Source organism: Hydra vulgaris, chromosome 02 (assembly GCF_038396675.1).
Source record: "Hydra vulgaris chromosome 02, alternate assembly HydraT2T_AEP".
In the NCBI taxonomy this organism is placed as follows: domain Eukaryota; kingdom Metazoa; phylum Cnidaria; class Hydrozoa; order Anthoathecata; family Hydridae; genus Hydra; species Hydra vulgaris.
Window position 1 is genome coordinate 50285001 of NC_088921.1, and position 21879 is coordinate 50306879.

A 21879-nucleotide genomic window follows, 5' to 3' on the forward strand; every position below is an offset into this window, starting at 1 on the left:
TAGGTGCATTATCTAGTGAGTTTGGTGTCCACATTTGAGGGTGAATAAATCTGATTTTTTGGTCAGTTAAAAACATAATGGTCATTTTTGAAGAGTGACCAGGTGCGCAGTCTTAATGATCATTTTTAAAGATTGGCCAGGTGCGGAGTCCTAATGGAAAAAAATTCATTTTATGAATATAGTCTTTTGATACTTTTAATTTATGGCTTTAAAATACTTCCTATATAGTTACTTGAATTAACTTTTATTTCTTTGACAAATATTAGAGATGTTAATCCTTTCTTCCGCAAATTCCACCCCATTACATGACAGCTTTTTACATGACAGAAAAAAATAATTTTAATAATAAGGTACTCATGGTACTTTTTGATATTTACATAAATGTTTGGGTTTCTGATCACAATCAGTTTGGTGGAATAGTTTTTCATCTGTTGTAATGATTTTTTCCAGTTTTTCTTAATAAATGCATAAAGTTATTTTGACCTTGTAAACCTTCTCTCGATTGCACCAGGTGATAATCCATGTAGACATCTTTTTTTTAATTCATCTGAATTTTCAATCCGCGAAATGAAATAAAAAATTTTCCAAAATTAGTTTGAGAAAGTGGTTGTCGAATTAAATTATCGTTCTTTAAAATATATTTATTTCTATCTCTTTGTAAATACAAGTTACGAAATGAAACGGGTGATAGGTGGATCTTGCATTTATACATAAAACAAAGAATATTAAAAACATTTAACTCATATATATTGAGTGCTTTCACATCATATAAAAGAGGCTTGGTGTAAGCAAAACGGTCCTTGAAATTTATAAGGCGTAATTAATGTTTCTGTTGCCGATAGAGAGGTTTAAGTTTACTTTTATAAGTGCTACCCCAAGCAATGTTTGCATAATTAATATGGCAATGAATTAGCAAATAATATAACTGAATTAAGGTATGTTTATCTAGAAAGTTTCTTATTTTGTATAAAATCTTTGAAATTTTATTGCACTAGTTAGCAATGTGGCTTTTCCAATTAAGATTTTCATCGATATATACACCTAAAAATCTTGTCACTCTTTTAAGTTTTTGAACTCTTTTAATAATTATGTTATCGATAAAAAGAAAGGGTAAGTTGCTAGGCAGCTGGTGCTTTTTACCATAAGGACGAAAAAGAATCCATTTAGTTTTATCAATATTTAATGATAGTTTTGTTTAATCTAAACCATTCAATATTTAATGATAGATTTGTTTAATCTAAACCATTCGGAAATTTTGGTTAGTTCAATGTTCATGTTGCTAAAAAGTGTAAAAATGTTTTATGAGAAAGAAATGTTAGAATCATCAGCAAACATAATTGTCATTAGGTTAGAAGCTTTTAATAGATCATTAATATATATTAGAAATAGGAGGGGTCCTAATATGGATCCTTGAGGAACTCCACATGAAATATTTAACAAATTAGATGATACGTTATCTCTGCATAAACAAATTGTTTCTGATTATTTAGGTAACTTTTAAGCCAAATTAATATATTTCCAGTAATTCCGTACCACTCCAACTTTTTAAAAAGAATTTTGTGATCAATAGTATCAAAAGATTTTGCCAAGTCAATGAAAACACCTAAAGTAAATTGAGAATTTTCAAATGAGTCAGATATAAGGCCACGCGGTTAAGGTTTTTTTCGGTTCGGTTTTTTTCGATTCGATTTTAAACTTAAACCCATCGGTTCGGTTTTTTTCCGGTTCGGTTTAAAACAAAATTCGGTTCGGTTTGGTTCGGTTCGATTAAAAACAAAATATGGTTTTAAAGGTAATTATTTATATATATATTTTACAACTTTAAAATATAATTTTTTTAAAAATACCCAATTATAAATTAATTTTTATTTTTTAATGTTTTCTTTTATGTAAACAATATTCTCGACATTTTCAATGGCCAATGTGGTTCTTCTGGCGGTTACGACATTACCGGCAGTTGAAAAAACTCTCTCTGATGTTGCAGAAGTTGCTGTTATACATAGGTATTTTCGTGCATAATCAGATAGAATTGGGTACTGTAACTTCATTATTTTCCACCATTCTAAAACATTTGTTTTTTCGTCTGCTGTTTCGGCTCCTAAATAATGCTCAATTTCTAAACTCAATTTAGTTGTCGTCGAAGCGCTGCGTGCTGAAATATCTTGTTTTAGTCTTTTTTTAAGCAACTCGTGGTGATTAACTTTAGTATTTGGATTGCTTTCATTGTCTATTTTACTACTTGTGATTGGAAGTTTTTCTTTTTTTTTTTGCTTTTTCCTGCGTCAATAATGCTTCTTTTATATCATCAATTTTTTTATATTCAATTAAATGCAGGCCTTTGTAACGCGGATCTAAAAAATTAGCATAACAATTAATCAGCTGCTCAGCACCATTGAAAGAATATCTTTCCTGTAGTTCACTTATCAGCATTTTTATAAAAATTCTTGTTGCTTTGTCTTTGTGATTTTGCTGGGCAAGTAGTTCTTGGTGCAAGGAATATAATTCAGGTATTACATCTTGGATTGTTGGTCTTTTATCAGCTGATAAACCTACTGAAATGTTGAAAATTTTTTCAAGAAACGGCATGCTGTATTCTAATGTCTTCCATTGATCATCTGAGGGGCATGACCTTTCAAATTCTTCATTTGATTTTGCAAGTGTTTTGATCGCTTCTTTGAGTTGAAGGACTGACTTTATGCACATGTACTCAGAATTCCATCGTGTTGTACACGGAACAACCAATTTCTTGGCCTTAATTCCAAGTTCTTCGCATGCACCTTGACGCTTAGCAGTAGAGAGATAACTTCTATGTGCGTGTGATGCTAAATCTGTGCAGTTTTTAATTGCTTTTGAAAGTTCAATTGAATTTTTAATTGCTTTAAGAATAACTAGCTGGATTGTGTGATCGTTGCAGCGCAACTCTGAATTAATTTCATCACTTTCTTTAGCAGCTAAAACAATGTTGCTGCCATTGTCATTAACGCAGGCTCTGTGCACTTCTTCATTTAAGTTCAAATTAGCAATAAAAGTATCAAGGTTTACTGCGATTGCTACCCCAGTGTGTCTACCAGTAAATGGTGTGCAAGCAATGAGAAAACTCAATAAATTAAAATCTGAATTAATGTAGTGAATTGTAAGACTCATGAAGGAATCATTGTTTCGACTTGTCCAGAGATCTGTTGTAAAACTCCAGTCACATTTGGAAAATCTTTGACAAATTCTAGTTGTAACCCTTCCTTAACTTTGTCATACAACATTGGAAGTTTATGACGTCTAAATGTTGATGCAGATTTGACAGTAAATTTATTATTTACTTCATCGATAAATTCTTGAGCTCCTTTATTATCCAAAACTTCAAAAGGTAGACCTAGAGTGCAGACAAACTTTGTTAAATCTAAGTCAAACTTTAATTGCTTTGGATCATTTAACCCATATTTTTGATTTTTTAATATACTACTTTTAATTGTTTTTGTTTTGTCGTCTTTTTTTATATCAAACTTTCGTTAATTAGATGCCTCTATGGTTTTTAAAAGATGTTCCTTCCAAGATGTTTCATGTTTGGTTTTAACATGGCTGGTTATTGTTGAAGTATTGCCACAGTTTATTTTGTAAGATTTAAAGCAAATTTTACATTTAGCTTCAAATTTATTCAGCTTTTCAAAGAATTGCCAAATACCACTTTCTTTCGGCATCTTCAATTTCAATAAAGTATAAATGTATGTATGACCGGACTAAAAAAAAATTAAATAAAATAAACATATATACATATTTGTTTTGGTCAAGTAACAGATAACTAAGTTGATAACAAGTAGTATAAGATTAGAAATTGTTAAAGTTAGATTAAAGACAAAGTAAATCACAAATTATATTTAAAGTATATTCACAAATAAATTTAATTGAAGACTTATTCAAATTTAAAGTTTACAATTGTTTGTATGTTTGTCAAGCTATTATGAAAAATAAATATATGTTAAACAGTAAAACTTATTTGTTTTATTATTTATCTAAATTAAAAAGCAACGTTCTTATAATAAAAATATTATACAATATATTTTAATTTTTAAGTAAAATAAAAAATTACAACAGTTTAGAAAAAAAGTTCAATTTACTCACATGTTACAGTACAATGGTATCAAAAACTGTTAATAGCCAATATTCTTCTTGGTCCGCAACATTTGATATAGTTTTGCGGCAACTGTTTACGACTATTTTGGAGTTATGTTTACAATCTCATCTTTTTGACTTATTTTTTTTCTGTGGTTTAATAATACTAAACTTTCATAAATAAAGTTTATTAAAAAAATATAAAATTAAGTTTTATAATTATTAAAATTTTTGTATAGGTTTTTCAGCTTTTTTCGGTTTCGGTTCAGTTCGGTTGATTATTTAAAATATTTTTATCGGTTAAAATATTTTTATCGGTTTAAAATATTTTTATCGGTTCGGTTCGATTCGGTTTTCTTAGTTCGGTTTTAACCGAAAAAACGGTTCGGTTCGGTTAACCACGTGGCCTTAGTCAGATATATTTTTTGTAAATTGTAAAATGGCATGTTAAGTGGAATTGTTTTTTTGGAATCCATATTGATCGCTGTTTAGTAAATTGTTTATAGTAAGATGATTATAAATTTTATAGTACAAAATTCTTTCTAAAACTTTAGAGAATACAGAAAGTAGTGAAATTGGACGATAGACTTATATTCTCAACGTCACCACCTTTAATATTGGTATGACTTTTGCTAATTTTAGAGCTTGGGGAAAAGTTTTAGAGCTTGTGGAAAAATTGATATCGAAAAAATCTTAAAGAGTATATCTTTTAAAACATCAAATGAACTTATAATAATGTTGCCGTTAATACCATCAGGGCCTACTGCTTTGTTAGATTTCAACATTTTAAATGCAATTTCAAACTCTTCAAAAGATAATTCAAAAGAGTTCAAGTAAGAGTTTAGAGGGAAACATAGATCAATCATTAAGCTGTTTGCTATAGGAATGTTTTTTGCAAGATTTGGTCCTACACAAAAGACGCAAAATATTTATTAAACTCTTCCGTAATTTGTCTTTTATCATATAAAAATTCATTATTATGTTTAACCATGTTTGGCAAAGGGTGAGATGTACTTTTTTTGCAGCCAGTAATTTCTCTTATTATAAACCAAGTGCGCCTAAAATTTAATTTATATTTATCTAGTAAATTTAAATAATATTTTTTTTTTTTTTTTTTTTTTTGAGTCTTTCAAAAAGTTTAGCATAATTTTTATATATAATTTTATTTTCATTTGTTTTACACTTTAAGTAATTAATGTATAATTTTTGTTTAATTTTTGAAGACTTACGCAAACCCTTTGTAATCCAAGGCGATTTAATACTTTTAGCTTTGAGTTTTAAATTAACTTCAGGGAAATTAGTGTCGTAAATATCATAGAAAGTTTTAAAAAAGGAGTTATAAACTAAGTTTGTATTAGCAGAGGCGTTAATAAAGTTCCAATCAATTAAAGATAATTGTTCTTTAAAAGATTCAAGGTTTTTATTTATAAAAATTCGCTTTTTGAAAACTCGTTTTTCATTAGGAAGTAATTTATTATCTATATTTATAAAAAAGAAAACATGAAAATGATCAGATATGTCATTTTTAATTATGCCTTTTTTTAAGGATACGTTAAAAACATCAGTGGTTAAAATATTATCAATTAAAGAAACACTTGATTGAGTAATTCTTGTCGGTTTGCTAATCAAAGGAATCGCACCATTTTCGAGAATGCCATTATAAAACTTTTTAATGTTATTATTGACGTGGTATTGAAAACAATCTAAATTCAGATCACCCAATAAGTAGATAAATTTATTTTCGCGGTTACTTTTTTTAATAACGTCATTACATAAAAACGAATTAAAATTTTTAGTTTTACCTGAAGGTTGGCGATAACAGAAACTTAGAATTTTATTTTTTATTTTATTGGTTAAAATTTCAATCGTTAAAACCTCTTTATCAGCATCAGTGATGCTTCTGTCATGCCGGGTAAAATATTGTAAGCTATTTTTAACATAAATAAGAACGCCTCCGCCACGGTTATTTGCATTTCGTGCCAATGAAATTGCACTAAAACCCGGCAGTTCAAAATTGGTAAAAGAATTTACGTCATCCAAACTGCACCATGTTTCTGTTAAGCAGATTATATTAAAAAGATTACTAGTTTCTTCAATAAAATTACTAAAGATTTCAAAAAAAATTTTTAAACTTCGAATACTATTGTGAATTGTGTTAATATTATTTTGATCAAGAAATCCTTTAATTTCATGGGTATAAAAGTAGTTGCATTTATTTTGCAAAGCATCAGAATCAGTAAAATAATTAAGATCAGGATCAGATTCCTCGTCTAATAAGAAATCATTAGTTCGAAAAAAATCATAAAAACTAGACTCAAAATTTAAAGTTTTATTAGAATCCATTTAATTTTTGTTTTTTCATATTCGAAATGAGATCAAAGAATTTTATTTATAAATCCCGTATGATTAATTTATACAACTTTAGCGTACTTACCCTTCGCCCTTAAATCTTTTGCCTCATTCAGGAGTTTTTTCCGCAATTCCAGCGTATGATCACCATAATCTTCATTTATGTAAACCTTTTGAGTCCATAATTTCATCGTCGTATATTTTCTTAATATAGTAGCTTTGTCTTTGTAGTTAAGAAATCTTACTACGATCGATCTATTTTTTTTATTGTTTTCAGGTAATTTTTTTCCAACTCGATACGCCCTTTCAATTTCAAAGTTTCCGTGTAGTTGAAGTTTATTATTTAAAAACTCCCTTACTTTATTTTCACTGTCTTCCCAACTTTCATTTTCAATTTCTTCAATCCCGCAGAATCTTAAGTTGTTGCGTCGACTTCTGTCTTCAAGTTCTGCCAATTTGTTAATCATTTTAGAATTTGCATTTTCATTTATCAATGATGTTTTTGATGTTTGATGATCAGCGACTATTTTATCATAATTATTACTCACAAATTCAACAGCTTTATTAAGTTCGCGTAATTCCTTTTTTAGTTTCTTGTTCTCGTCAATTACTGACTTTAATTTGTTTTCAAGTTTTTCAATTCTATCAATAAACATCTTCATAATAGTATTTTCATGAATTTCCAAAATATCTTTTAACTGTGCAGATGTAAAATTTTTAGTAGCCATTATGAATTATTTTTTTTTGATAACCAGTTAGTAAAAAAAAAACACGTCAGCTCGCGGTGAATGCTAATAGCTAAAAATGATTTGAATGTAGTGCATACAGAATTGTCTTACGGCTATCGCATATCATTAATGAAATAATAGTCCATGCCGACCGTAAAAGATCATACCACGAAAAATTATAATTTTTGTCTCTTAAAAAATAAATATTTGATCAAAATTTTAATAACGCCCTATCATATCCAAACGCCCTATCATATCCAATTAATCCAAAAAAAAAGTTTTATTACCAGTCACAACGCTAAAAGAATTGAATTTTTTAAAAATAATTTTACCTCTACAAGAGGATCTATTTTAGTTAAAGGTTATTATTTTTTAAGAAAAACTTGACATGAATAAATAAATTTATACGCAAACAGAAGAGTAACTGAACTTTACTATATTGCGATAACTTTTAAGCTACTTTGACTAGATCAAGGTTACTAAATGACAACTCTTCTTCGGCGATGGTAACATAAACTGTGTAAAATATGCGTAGCAAGATGAATAATGATTTAAAGAGAGACTCTAGATCTTTCTGGTAGATTCCATTTAATACCTTCATCGAATTGAGAAATTATATTCGACTAAAGAAATGATGAACCTCTCCAATAAATTTTTCTTCATCCCCATCGTTCAAATAGATTTGCACCAATGTTTCTCCTCCAAGGTAAGTGATTTAACTTCTTCTTTTTCACCGACTATTTTTATCTATGGCTTTTATTCTAAAAGCCATAGGACTGAAAAACTGTTCGTCGTCTTTTATGTAGCCTATATCCTGTCTCTTTTTTGTCTAATTAGAGTATCAAGAGCGGTATTAAATGATGACCTTTAAATGGTTCTCTTTGTTTTTGTGGAAATGAACTTCGTTCTTGGTTTTTTCGTGAAAGGTCTTTCCGTTCATTGGTCACTTTTGAAAAAGTCTTATTGAAAACCATAACTTGCTTGACAGGAGGCAATCAAATGTGTTTCATTAATGAAATTTAGGCCAGAAAGATCTAAGTCTGATGAAATGCAATTGACACCGTCAACCATGCGATTTTACTGAAAAAAATGAAAAACTATGGTATTAAAAATAGTTTACAAACTACCATAAATAACAGACAACAGTGTGTTGTTATAGATAAAAAAAAGCAACTCAAATTTACTATAAACAAAATGTGATGTACCTCAAGGTTTCATTCTTGCTCCTCTATTGCTTCTTACTTATATAAACGATCTTCCAAACGCCTCTAATATCTTTAAAACTATAATGTTTGCCGATGATAAACTTATTTTCATCAAAGACAATCGAAAAACTCTTTGAAAAAATAAATGTTGAACTAAAAAAAGCTAATATATGTTTTAAATCAAATAAACTGTCACTCAATATAGAAAAAACTAAATATATACTGTTCCAATCTAATCAAAAAATTTAAAAAATACCCCTAAACCTACCAACAATTAATATAGAAAATATAGCCATCAAAAGAGCTCTGTATACAAAGTTTTTAGGGGTTGTAATTAATGAATACATCTCCTGGAAACCCAACATAAACTACATAAACATAAAAAAAAATCAAAAAACATAGGTAAGACCATTTTTGTCACAAATAAGCCCAAAATCTATTTACTTTTCATTTACACATAGCTATCTTATGAATGCCAATTTAGCATTGGCATGGGGCAGTACCCATAAATCTAAATTAGAACCACTTTATTTACTTCTAAAACACGCTTCAAAAGTACAACAAAAACAAATTTACTCATGCTCAGCTCTTACTTGAACAAATGAACGCACTAGATATATTTCAAATAAATATTTATCAAAAGTCTGATTCCAGAACATTTTGTTGCACACTTTTTATAAAACAATTTAAACAAATACAATGCAAGAGCAACCGGCAACTCTATCATACGATTTGTAACAACAAAACTCTCAAAGTTCTCAGTTACATACCGCGATCCCTATTAATTTAACAAAATAATTTCCAGAAACCAATCACTTATAAATTTAAACAACGAACACTATCTGAAAACAAAGATAAAATCTACAATAATCAAATTAAAAAACTACAAGGAATTTTTTTAAAGTTCTTATTAAAAATTTAAAAATGAAAATAACAAAAAAGCACCCCTAATAAAATAAAAAATAATCAGTTGCATACAGAGTATATATGTATGTGTTACATATATACGGGGTATATATGTAACACATACATATATACCCCGTATGCAACTGATATTATGTGTATTTCACGTCTAGAATAAAGGTACATGATGCGCTTCCTATAACTACAAACAAGTAATTCTTTTTATCAATTTTATACAAATTTCATTTTTATCATATTTATAAACAAATATTATTTTGAAATGTGGTAAATAAATTTAAAGTAAAACATTTTATCACACCTGCAAAAAACTAGCAAATTCATTTTTATTTATTGTATTTTTTATTTTAATTGGAAGAACATAGAGATATCTTTATCGGATTTTTTTTACGTTTACAATATTACATTGTTGTGTTTGATATTTATTTTAATCATGTTTCGGGGTTGCTATGCAACTATATTTTTATTTACTTTGTATATTTTGGACCTTATGTTTATGATATTTATATTTGTATTCTTTACCACTAATCTGTAATTGGTTACTTGTAAATACTTTGTAGTTAGAAAAAAGATTTTTAACAAGAGCGTTCGTTAGCTTCATCTAAGGAAATGTTTTCTGATTAAAGTGAGACGCTGACATAGGCAGTTAATTGTTTGAAAGGCTTTGAACCAAAAAGTTGTCATGATGACGAAACCAAATAATTGAATTCATTTCTTCTGAGATTTTAATTCATTCAATAGATCAGCAGTTAGATCAAGATTACAAAGCTTCTGCAAAGATATAAAGATTTTTATAGATCACCTAACTAACGGCATCACGACATCAATGTGTACACATTCACGACCTCAATGTACACTCCATTGGATTTGCGAGGTATGATGAAGAGACATACCTGTTTTTTCGATCAAAAGGTTTCATTGAATAAGGCTTCCACTAAAAAGATTGTGGAGTAACTGAACCTGACGAAAGTAGCTCTTCTCTTTGACTGAAGATTTAGTGGAATAAACACCGACAATGTTAAGGTTATGAGTGCTGCATGTAAAGTGCTTGAGAATTCTTTGGAGAGTATAATCGCTTGTACTTCCATGTGCACATCAAGCATGTTGGCTCAGTTGTCGTATCCTTGACCTCTGCAGTTTTTAAAACTAATGTCACTTTTTTATTTTTTTATTTTTATATATATATTCGTCATTATTAATATAAGTTTGTACAACATTTTACCGTGAAATGTATGACTGGAGCAAGTAGAAGACAATAGTCTTATCATCTTGCCCCATTTTTGTCGTTGACAAAATATAACAAAATATAAACCAAATACAAATATAGTAAATAATTTATAATACATATAATTTTTTTTTTTGATCTAAGTGTTTTTTGATCCAAGTTTTTTTGATCTAAGTTTTTTTGATCATTTTGATCTAAGACGTCTAAAAGTATCCAATAGGTTGTTCCCTAAAAAAAAAATTTTTGTGCGCTATCTAAAGCTTGGTTCTTATATATAAAATTAGTAAATACAAAAACATTGAACTGTGACAAGTGTAAGAGCTTGGTGTAAAACCTGAAAATTTTGAAAATTGTCAATTTTTGCCAAATTTTTCAAGTTTTTATTTTTTTATATGCACCTGCAATTAAAAATGGATAAAGTTCTAGTCATTAGCATGATTTTCTAATTATTCTTTAATAAAGTTGTCATTTTTAACTTATTATTTTTATTTTAGTGTTCACTGTTATTTATTATTTACAAAACTTTGATGCGTTTAATATACGTGTGATTTAAAATGGTTTTCACATTTTTAGTTTCATAAATAAATAAGTATATTCAAAAAAAAAAGGGTCGTACAAAAAAATATTAACTAAAAAAAGACCAGAGCAAATGAAAACTGTTCAAAGGAATTAAAAAAATAATGAATAAAAAAAAGTTCTTAAATAGAATTACTGCGCAAAGTATGAGAGAATATCACAAAGTTTGAATGGTTTTAATTTATTCAATAGACTACGCAAAATAACGCCCTGAAGCAAAAAGTGGTCAAAGGTACAAAAGGTTTTCCTACACAGTTTCGATATTATAATGATATTACATGAAAAGATTTTGGTAATATGTGTGTACAAAAAATATTTTTTTTAATACACATTATTTTTAATCAACTGACCGTTTAGTGAAGACCAGTTTTATAACTTTGTTTAGGTAAAAAGTGGCAAAATGATTGTGATGTTTTTTTATTTACATTGAGCAGCAGGTTTACAGAATGAAATATTTGGTGGATGGTAATTGGAGGATAGTTTATCTGTTGAATAGTAGTATAGGTAAACATCAAAAAATAACTGTCTGCTACTGATGCATAAAAACTAAGGATTACACTTTCATTAAAATCAAAAGTCTGAACAAAAAACATCCTAAATTTAATTTAAAATGGTTCTCAGTAATATTAATTTAAAACAATAGTAGCGTAAGAAAGTTGTTGACAAGGATTTTGGGGTATTTTAGTACACTCTGTCCCGCAGTGCATTGGTATAAGTAATTTGAACCTATTAAAAACCATGTCTGGCGAATAGTCTTGTATTTGTATTTCAAAACTTAAAAACGATACGGAGTTAGTGATTATACGATATGATCAACATGGATCTTTAAGTATCTTTTAATGCTTTTCAAACATCAACTAAACCATTAATAGTTTAGTTGATTATCATTAATGAATGGCAATTGCCATTCGTTGTTTTCTATTTCGGTTTTCAAAAAAATTAAACTGATCAAAACATGTAATTTTCAACTGATTTTCAAAAAGAACATGGTATTGCCTATAAATACAAAAATTTTAAATGAGGGATGGGGGGTAATTTTAAACTAATTAAAAACCGTAAAAAAATAAAACAGTCTGTCAATCTTTAAACACATGAAGTTTTTTGAAAGTTGAAAAACAGAGATTGTTGAAATTATGTCTTATTATAAAATGTCCGCAATTTTATGAGTCGTTTCGAATTGGTAAAAAATATTTCAAGCATCTTGTTTAAAATGTATCAAGCCATAAAACAAAAGTTTTAATTTTATATTACATTTTTTTTTATTCCGAATTGTTAACAACTTTGTACTTTATATTTATAACTTTGTACTTTATAATTTGTTTTTATTAAAACAGATTGTAAATTTAAGACATTAAAAAATTTTCAATTTAACAAATTTTAATCATCACGAAGATCTTTAAATAAACTAATATAATACAAAACAATAAACTGTTTTCACATTGCGAAGCCCTTTCTACAAACGGCTTAAAACAAAAAGTAAAAACATTCCCACTCAAGTTTAAACACTCAACCGAATCTCTTGAGCATATTTGTTAGCGAGACGAGCAAATTCTGCCAAAGATCAAATCATCTTACGCACTTAATATAAAGACTATTTTTTAAAGTCCGTAGATATTAACGAAGCGGATATATAGCAGTTAATATGACGCCTTTAATATCATGGCTGTACTTTTTGGTGTCAATGCGTAAGTTATGAACGTATAATATATAATATATATTTAAGTATATATAAGTATATATATATATATATATATATATATATAAAAATATGTATATATTTATAAATTTTAAAGATATTTTTATATGATGCAATATTTATTTTTATAGTTTAAACTTCTGGAGCTTTTAAAATGAATAAACTATAAAATTTGAAATGCAGTATAATAAAACATCCTTTTATTCTTGATCTACTATAAAAAGATCTTTGTCAGAACTAATATCTAGAACTAATACCATGTATATCTTTATATAGTAATAATATCTAAGTATTTTTGAATAAAACTTTTCTCTGGGAAAATACAAAAATATTTGCACCAAACCGATAGTCAGAACTGTAAATCCTAATACAAATTTTATAATGCAATGTTTTAAAAAGATTTTTGCATATTCAATAATGAAATCTCATTACACGCAATTTTTAATTAAAATCAGATGTAATGGAAATGTTTTCAGTTGAATATAGTATATAAGTTAATATAGTATATATAGTTGAATATAGTATATAAATTTTCACAGTAAGGTATTTTCAAGTATAATTAATGATTTTAAGTTTTATTTAATTTAAACCATATTGCTTGCCAGCTATTATACATCATTTGGCTTTTTTTAAGATATCAGACACTTTTCATAATTATGATAGCTGAATTATAATACCATATGTGTCATTATATGATAGCCGCACTCGGTTTATGAGATAGCATAAATGTGGAGAAAGCGTGGCTATGAAATTTACATAACTTAGGTTGTAGCTACGTAAGGCCCACATATGCCAAGGGGTGATTCTACGGGTGTGTGATGGTGATATTATAACCCCTTCCCCCCTTAAAAAGAGGCAACTTTACGAGGGTCTATGGGTGGTACAACAACCCCATTACCCCCTCCCCCTCTCAAAGAAGGTGACTTTTTAAAGACTCACCTCCCTCTTCCCTCATTTTATTTGTAGAACTGCCTCTGGCTATAATTTCTAACTTTCTTGTCGGGTAATTTTATTACTATATGTTTATATATACTATATGTTCAAATAAAACATATTTGTACTCATACATGATATAGCAATAAAGTAAATCATTTATCGCAATTATAAAAAGAGTCTAAAAACGTAAATACTTTGCTTACGATTAAATTACAAACTACAGACTTTTTTGGCTTTTTGAATTGCGATTCGATAAATAATAGGCCAGGTGAATAAAAAAAAGCAATTGCTTTTACTTAGTAATTGGTCAGCTTTACATGAATAAAAATTTTTGATATTTAGGTTAAGCTTTTTTCACGTAAAGCTAAGCAATTACTGAGTCAAGTGCTTAACTTTACGCGAATAAAAATTCGTGAAAAACTCCTCAAATTTTTATTCACGTAAAACTGACCAATTACTGAGTAAAAGCAATTGTTTTTTTTATTCACCCGGCCTAATGTTAGTGGAAACAGTTTACACATATAATTAATAGTTTTACGCATATAAGGATTATTGAATTTTTGTCTAAATCTGAAAATATATTATTTGAATCAAAAAATTTTGAATCTGATTAACAACGGGCAGTTCATTTTTTTATAATATCGCACTTTACTTCATTAAAAGTTGTGCTCAATTAAGTTTTGTTTACTACGCAATTAACTTAGTTGTTGCATGTTGTTTATTTTGCGCAACCTTGCTGAGCGGCGTGCATCCGCGTGTTTCACGTTGAACGTGTTAATAATCATGAGTAAATAATCGCTTCACGGCTTACTAACTGAACTATAAATTGTTTATTTTGTATATTTTTTTAAGAACAAAGTTCTTTTTCAAAATGTTATTCTTTTGTTTAACTGAGTAATTACAAAATAATAAAACATAATTTTATAGGGTTTTATTTTAATATTATTGTTAGTGAAGCGTTTCTAAATTTTCCAAAAATTTATCCACCGGCCCCTAGCCTATAAGATCCCCCCTCTTCCCCTCCCCCCACCGTTTATTAATTTTTACTTGTTATCGACCAAAAAATATCTTAAACTTAAAAAAAAAATCATTTTAACTGGCCTTAAAAACTAGAAAATGTACATACATATTCACGCGTAACCAGGTTTTGAAGATCGTTGACCTATAAAAAAATCTCGTAACTCTCGACTTGTTGAAAAAGCGTTTTCGGTTAGTTCCTCACCATAGTATAAAACTTATATAAGCATATCAAATCCTATTAAAATTATAGTAAAACTGTAGTTAAAAATACGCATTTGAACGCAAGCTTTACTAGAAATGTTGTTTTATTGGTGTTCTATAACAATTTTAATTTGAATTTACGAGGTTTTGATTAGAGGTCGACAACTTTTTTTTCAAAATGTAAGTTTAAAAAAAGCTTTAACTGTTTCAAATTACTTATGAAACTTTTATACGTTAAGTGTATTTTCGGCCAATATTTTAAGTTGGGCACTTTTGCTTAAATTTTATTTAAACAAAAAGTTTTAAGAAATATCATAATGTAAAAGCAGTTCAATATAGAGTAGGACTACATCTATCATAGAATAGGACTACATCTATCATAGAATCGAACTACATCTGTCATAGAGTAGGACTACATCTATCATAGAGTAGGACTACATTTATCATAGAGTAGGACTACATTTATCATAGAGTAGGACTACATTTATCATAGAATAGGACTACATCTATCATAGAATCGAACTACATCTGTCATAGAGTAGGACTACATCTATCATAGAGTAGGACTACATTTATCATAGAGTAGGACTTCGTCTATCAGAACATGTAGAGTAGGACTACATTTATCAGAGCATATCGAAAAAAATATTTTAATTCTTTTTTATAAATCTAATATTTTCAAAACTTTCAAAACTGAAAATAACAGAAACATTTGAGAGATAAACAAAATTTTATAAAATAGCATAAGTTGATGAAAAGTTAGTCAGGGTTGATTTTAAAAGGAAAGGGGGGGGGGGAGGTAGTAGTAGCTTTTTTAGCTACAAAGGAAAGAAGCTTTTATAGGAGAAAGAACCGAAAATGAAATAAACATTGTAATATTAATTATGTTACCCCTGTTATTCAACTTTTTTAACATCTTAAAAAAGAATTTACAAAAGTGTGACAAACATAAGAGCATGATAGGAAGTTGACAACGTAATATTGACATAAAGAAAAACTTTAATGATGTCGAATTAGAAAAAATAAATACTATAAAATATTTGCGAATACTCGGATAGTAAGTTTCTCATTTTAAAAAATTATTAAATATGTGGCTTTAAAGTTTCAAGTATAACAGCATTTTTGAAAAGAATAAGAATGTCAATAAATTCTATATTAATTGGTTAATCAAAGATTGTCATTTTGAACACTGCTCAACTATTTTATTTTGATCAGTATTCAAAATGAGTTCAATCAACTCGGGGAAGTTTTAAAGTCAAAACTTCCTAAATTTGTTGAAAAACAAGCAATCAGCAACTTTAAGAAGTTCTGATTTTAAAATAAAAAGGAGACATAAATATATATATAGGGGAAAGGCGCCTATGATGGCATACTGGTCATATTTCCATTAAAATTGGTTTTGGTAAAAAAATGATTAGACCTACATGACTATACTGACTTTACATTAGTTTTAGTGAAAAAACGTCCCTTGTGCACAAGTATTGTTTTTATAATCAACAAAAATTTTGTTGTAGTTTTATTTCCTTCATATATTTAAGATTGTGATTTTACTATTAACTGTGCAGAAATGAAATTTTCATGCATTTTCTATTCAAGTTTTGTGCATTTAGTGGAATAGTTACTTTAATTTTATCTTTTGAACAAAGCAGACAGCTTGTTTTAATGAAAATGATGACTTTTACCCATGATGGCATACTGACGAGTTGGGGGTGTTGAAATATTGACGAGTTGGGAAAACCTTTTTTTTTTTTATAAGAAAAACTTATTTTTAAGTAAAGTTAAAAGAATGCTCCAAAATTTTTTTTTTGGTCCAAAAAATACGTAAAACTCAATATATCCTATGCGCATGCGCAAAATTTTACAATGCTGGTGTGTAGCATGAAATGGTAAATTAGGATGGTTTCGAGTAATTTCTGGCTTTTCTGAGGGAAGACTCTAAGGTTAAATGAAATCATTAAGTTACCCTCGACTCTAACTAACCTTATCCTCCCCTTTGCCATCATAGGAGCAGTGGTTGCCTATGATGGCACACTTGTTGTTTTTTTTACAATAAGAATAACTTATAAAAAATATAACTGATGAAAACTCTCCAGGGTAATTATTGTTCTAGATGTAACAAGGAATGTATCCATATCAAAACTTTTATTATTGGTCTTCAGGATACTGAATAATGAAGCTTCAAAGTTAAGTATGCCATCATAGGCGCCTTTCCCCTATATATATAATTCTTGTATTTATATAAATGGTTGTAATTAGTTTTTAATTGGTTCTTAACTATAGAAAAACGTAATTAATTGGATATAAAAACAACAGTATAAAACATAAATAAAAAAAAAATTTAAAAAAATAAAAATAAAAAATAAAAATTAGTTTTATAAATTTAAAAAATCGCCCCACAAACTAAAATGTCTTATTTCATCTTTAAGACAGATGATGAAAGAAAGATGATAGTCTTATGGTGTATTTTTAGGGATTCAGAACTGTGTCAAAGAATAAACAACAAATGCACATGTACACAATAATGAAGTTGAATGTGCAAAAACAAGTACATTTTGGTGCAAAGCGTACAAAGTCATTGGATATTGTCCATTTACTTTGGATATTGTACACTCAGAAAATTCGGAATCAGATGAAGTGGATTTAGAGGCAACTTAAGTGAGCACTTGGGGATAATACTTACGTTTTTTTCAATAATTCTCAACTTTTTTCTTCATCAAAAATGTTTAAAAAACCTAAGAAACGTTTTCCATCTAATGTCGTTTTTTAAAAATTTCAGACGTTTTTTAAAATTGAAATATTTTCCAAATAATGAAATACTTATCAAAAATAAAAGTTTTACTTTTTTGTTTTCTTTTTAATATAAAAATATGATTTTTCTTCCGGTTTTTAAAGTTTTAGAGAAAATGTGATCAAAGTCTATCTTCTGTTTTCACAGAATCAAATAAGTTATCTACAAAGGGTATTCAAGCCTATAATTTTGTTTACTACCGTGCACAATGTTTTTTTTAATTTAAACAGCTGTTTCTCTTTCAAAGAATGCAAAATTTAGTTTGAAAAATCTAGATTCCACAAGTTAATAAATCAATTCGACTATTGTAAAGTTTAATTTGGAGATACGCATTGCAGACATTTTGTGGCAATGATTATAGGTTGTAGTATCAAAGACTACTTATTTCAGTGACCATTTATACCAGGTAAGTATTATATAACACATAACTTCATTACTGTTGTAGAAAATTGGTAATTTTGAAAGCAACAATTCTGAACATAAAATCTTGGCATTCGGAGTTATAATACCTATGCAAAAATATCACGTCTAAATAAGACGTCTTTTAGACGTTATTTAGACGTTTGCCAGTGTAGTATCATAGAACAAATGTAAACATAAAACAATTCAAAGTATAAAAATTTGTTTTTCAAAGAAAAATAAGTCTTAAGGAGAAATCAGTTTTGAGGAGAAATCAGTCAGATTTTTTATCTAAAATTAAATTAATTTTAGTAAATTGTCTATCAAAATTGTTGCTATAAACTACTTTTCATTTCAATTGTTTAAATCTTAATTTTAATCTAAATTCTCGTTTTAACTTGTTAAGTCTTACTAAAACTTTAAAGTCTTGAGTTTGAATAAGTTGCTTGTATATATATATAAATATATATATAGTATATAAGTTCTAGTGTCTTCAACAGCAGATAAAATATAATGCTATTATTTATTTTCTCCCTCTCTTTGTATTATATAATGCATATATAATACTATATATGATATATACTATACACAGCAGAAGTTTATATTTCATGGTTGACAAACTTTTTAATGATTTTTTTTCTCTACATACTGCTTTCTTCATACTTTTATATTTTCTTTCAATTTTCTCTTTTAAATTTTACGATGAAAATAAATTCAGTGTTAATTTAAAGCACAATTTTGCTTTGTCAGTGTAGTACATTCAAAAAAGTAAATTGAATCTCTAAATCTAAAAGGCTTTAAACAGTTGTTGAAATTTGATTTTGTCAAAAGTGCAAAACAGAAATCTCATATAAACTTGTACATGTGACATCTTTATTTAACTAAAAATTTGAATACATATGAAGTATATGAACATATGAAGTATATGAACATATATGAAGTATATGAACATATATGAAGTATATGAAGTAAAACAGCGCAATGCTTCTTTTTGAAAATATATTTTAGCAATTTTTGCGATTGTATTTCATTAGAAATACAATCACAAGAAAAATTATTAGAGAAATTTTTAATAAAATCCATTCTTTTTTTTGTGACATAAATTTAAAAATAACTAGGCTAAAAGTCAAGTAAGCAGATATTGAGTTTTTTTTGTCGTGGTAGGTATTAATATTCGCATTGGTTAGGAGTGTGCCGGAATAAAAATTTTAAATTTTGGCCGGAACCGGATTTGCTGGATTTGTAGATAAAACAAAAATCCGATCGGAATTTTATTGACAAATCTAGAATTATATTTATATTTATTTATGTTACAATTGATAATTTCGAGAATTATATTTATGTTAATTATGTTACGAGAATTATATTTATGTTAATTTTTACCTTCAAGATTAAAGTGAAAGCCTGTACCTTGGCATCGTGGGTACATAATATATACTTATAACATATAATATATATATAACCTATTTCATTAATTTGATTCTTGTTTCATTTAAATATATATGTCTTTAAAAAGTAAAGGTAAAAAGTAAATTCCGGCATTCCGCATGAAGTATTGTAGATCCAGCCAGAATTCTGGTACAACCATTTGTATTGGTATTATTGTGAAAATTAGCGGGAAGATTTCCCAAAAAATGAATTTTTGATATAATGACAGAACTGTAAATATGTAAAGATATTTACAGTTCTGTCATTATATCAAAATATATATATATATTTTTTGAACTGAGAAATCAGATGTAAGTTCCTGATTCCTGATTTTTTAAACCAAACTTTGAATTATTTACAAGATTATATAAATTTTATCTATTCTTGAAAGTAATATAAATTTAGTTAAGTTTTCACCTGACATGTTTTTATTTTTTTCATAAACTTTACATTAACCAACATTCTTTTAGCAAAAAATGGGTTTATTGACGGTTTTGTTTATATACTCATGTTACTCATTAAAAACTGTTAAAGCTAACAATTTACAATTTTAAAAAATGTCAAGAATATGTATGCAAATTTATTTAAATTTATACAAATTTATACGTTTTTAACTAAAAGTTTCTTAGAAAAATGTTTTCTTAAATTTTACATTTGATTTTAGTATTTGTTCAGCCGTTTGCATCTGCAGTAATACCTGAAAAATACTATATCGAACCTCAGGACTTTGTAAATGATATGCAAGACAAGTTTATTTCTAAGCGAGAAGCACCATTTCGCGATGACTTAGAAGATAATTTGTTTCCAAGTGATAAAGAGCAGGAGTTTCTTGAGGACCCATACCAACCTGTTTTCTATATAACTGAAGGTGCAGACTCTAATGACGATACCGATACAGATGATAAAGACTTAAGCGATGAGGCTGAATCAGGCGATGCAGTTGATGGAAACAATGAATCTGGTTCAGAATCTGGTGAAAGCGAAAGTGGTTCAAATGAGAGTGAATCTAAGATTATAGACGATGCATCAAAACAAGATATTGAAATCAAAAACTAAAAGAAAATACGTAAAATGTACTTTAAACATTAGATAGATTTTAAATCATAACATCACTATACCGCAATATTATAGAAAAAAGTCAAAAAAAAATGATTTTAAATATAGTTTCTTCAAATGCAGAATATATTGATTAGTTATGAATATTGAGTGAGATGAGCATTGATTGTGACAAATAAGATTTATTTTTAGTTGTTAGGAATGATGGATGAGAGTTACTGGTAATTGTAGGGAATGATAAATAAGATTTATTATTAGTTGTTAGGATTGATAAATGAGTTTTATTTGTAATTGTAGGGAATGATAAATAAGATTTATTATTAGTTGTTAGTAATGATGTATGAAATTTTTATTAGTAATTGTTAGAAATGATATATAAGTTTTACAATTAGTTGTTAGGAATGTTAAATGAGATTTATTGGTAATTGTAAGGAATGATAAATAAGGTTTATTATTAGTTGTTAGGAATGATGAATCAAATTAATAATTGAATGAATCAATGTTGCAATCATTTCTTTAAACTCTAAAACACGAAATTTGGCAAACAAAGTTGTTGCAATAAAAGTTGCGTAGAAAAACATGTTGAGCGCAGCACTATCAGAGATGTGGTAGGGTTCAAACACCGTACTTTTTGCTTAAAAAGTGAGATATAAGGCCGGGTGAATAAAAAAAACAATTGTTTATACTCAGTAACTGGTCAGTTTTATGTGAATAAAAACTTCAGCAGTTTTGCTCAAATTTTTATTCAGGTAAAGTTAAGCAATTTACTCAGTATTTGCTCAGCTTTACGTGAATAAAAACTTAACCAAAATTTTTATTTTTTATTTACGTAAAGCTGACCAGTTACTGAGTAAATTGCTTTTTTATTATTTACCCGGCCTATATTTCCAAAAATACTCCATATTGATCATACAAATGTTAAAAAGTTATATTTTATATTTAATTTAAATTTACATATATTCTTTTGTATTTATATATATGTATTTTTTACGTTTTACAATGAATTGTGAAACGTAAAGATTGGATTTTATTGGACTTTTAACAGGTATTTGATAAAGCTTAAAATAAACAGCACTTATATCCCAAGCAAAAAACACTAGTTTGCCAAATTTCCGTTTGGAGCACTGATTCCGAAATTGCTAGTTACTTCTTTTAAAAAAAATCTCTTTTTTTGAGGTTTTTCTCAAAATTGTACAAAAAATGAGTGCAGTTTAGTTAAAAATGATTTTTATTTTCTAGCTCCATAT

At 27.7% G+C, this 21879-nt stretch overlaps 2 protein-coding genes across 3 annotated transcripts; one reads left to right on the forward strand and one right to left on the reverse strand.

Moving 5' to 3' along the window:
• Positions 1–5180: 5180 nt before the first annotated feature.
• LOC136077015 (uncharacterized) lies at positions 5181–8868 on the reverse strand. Of its 2 annotated transcripts, none has more exons than XM_065791259.1 (2): positions 8387–8868; positions 5181–8261 (listed from the first exon to the last, which is right to left on the reverse strand). In XM_065791259.1, exon 2 carries the CDS (start codon positions 6445–6447, stop codon positions 5194–5196), a length of 1254 nt encoding a protein of 417 aa, XP_065647331.1. In that variant the 5' UTR covers positions 6448–8261; positions 8387–8868; the 3' UTR covers positions 5181–5193. The 2 variants fall into 2 exon arrangements, with proteins under 2 accessions (XP_065647331.1, XP_065647333.1); XM_065791261.1 differs by having other exon boundaries at positions 6425–8261.
• Positions 8869–12632: 3764 nt separating this feature from the next.
• On the forward strand, positions 12633–20735 carry LOC100202370 (uncharacterized). Its single transcript, XM_065791262.1, has 2 exons — positions 12633–12793; positions 20241–20735. The coding sequence occupies exons 1-2, from the start codon at positions 12751–12753 to the stop codon at positions 20630–20632; spliced, it is 435 nt and encodes a 144-aa protein (XP_065647334.1). The 5' UTR covers positions 12633–12750; the 3' UTR covers positions 20633–20735.
• Positions 20736–21879: the final 1144 nt, after the last annotated feature.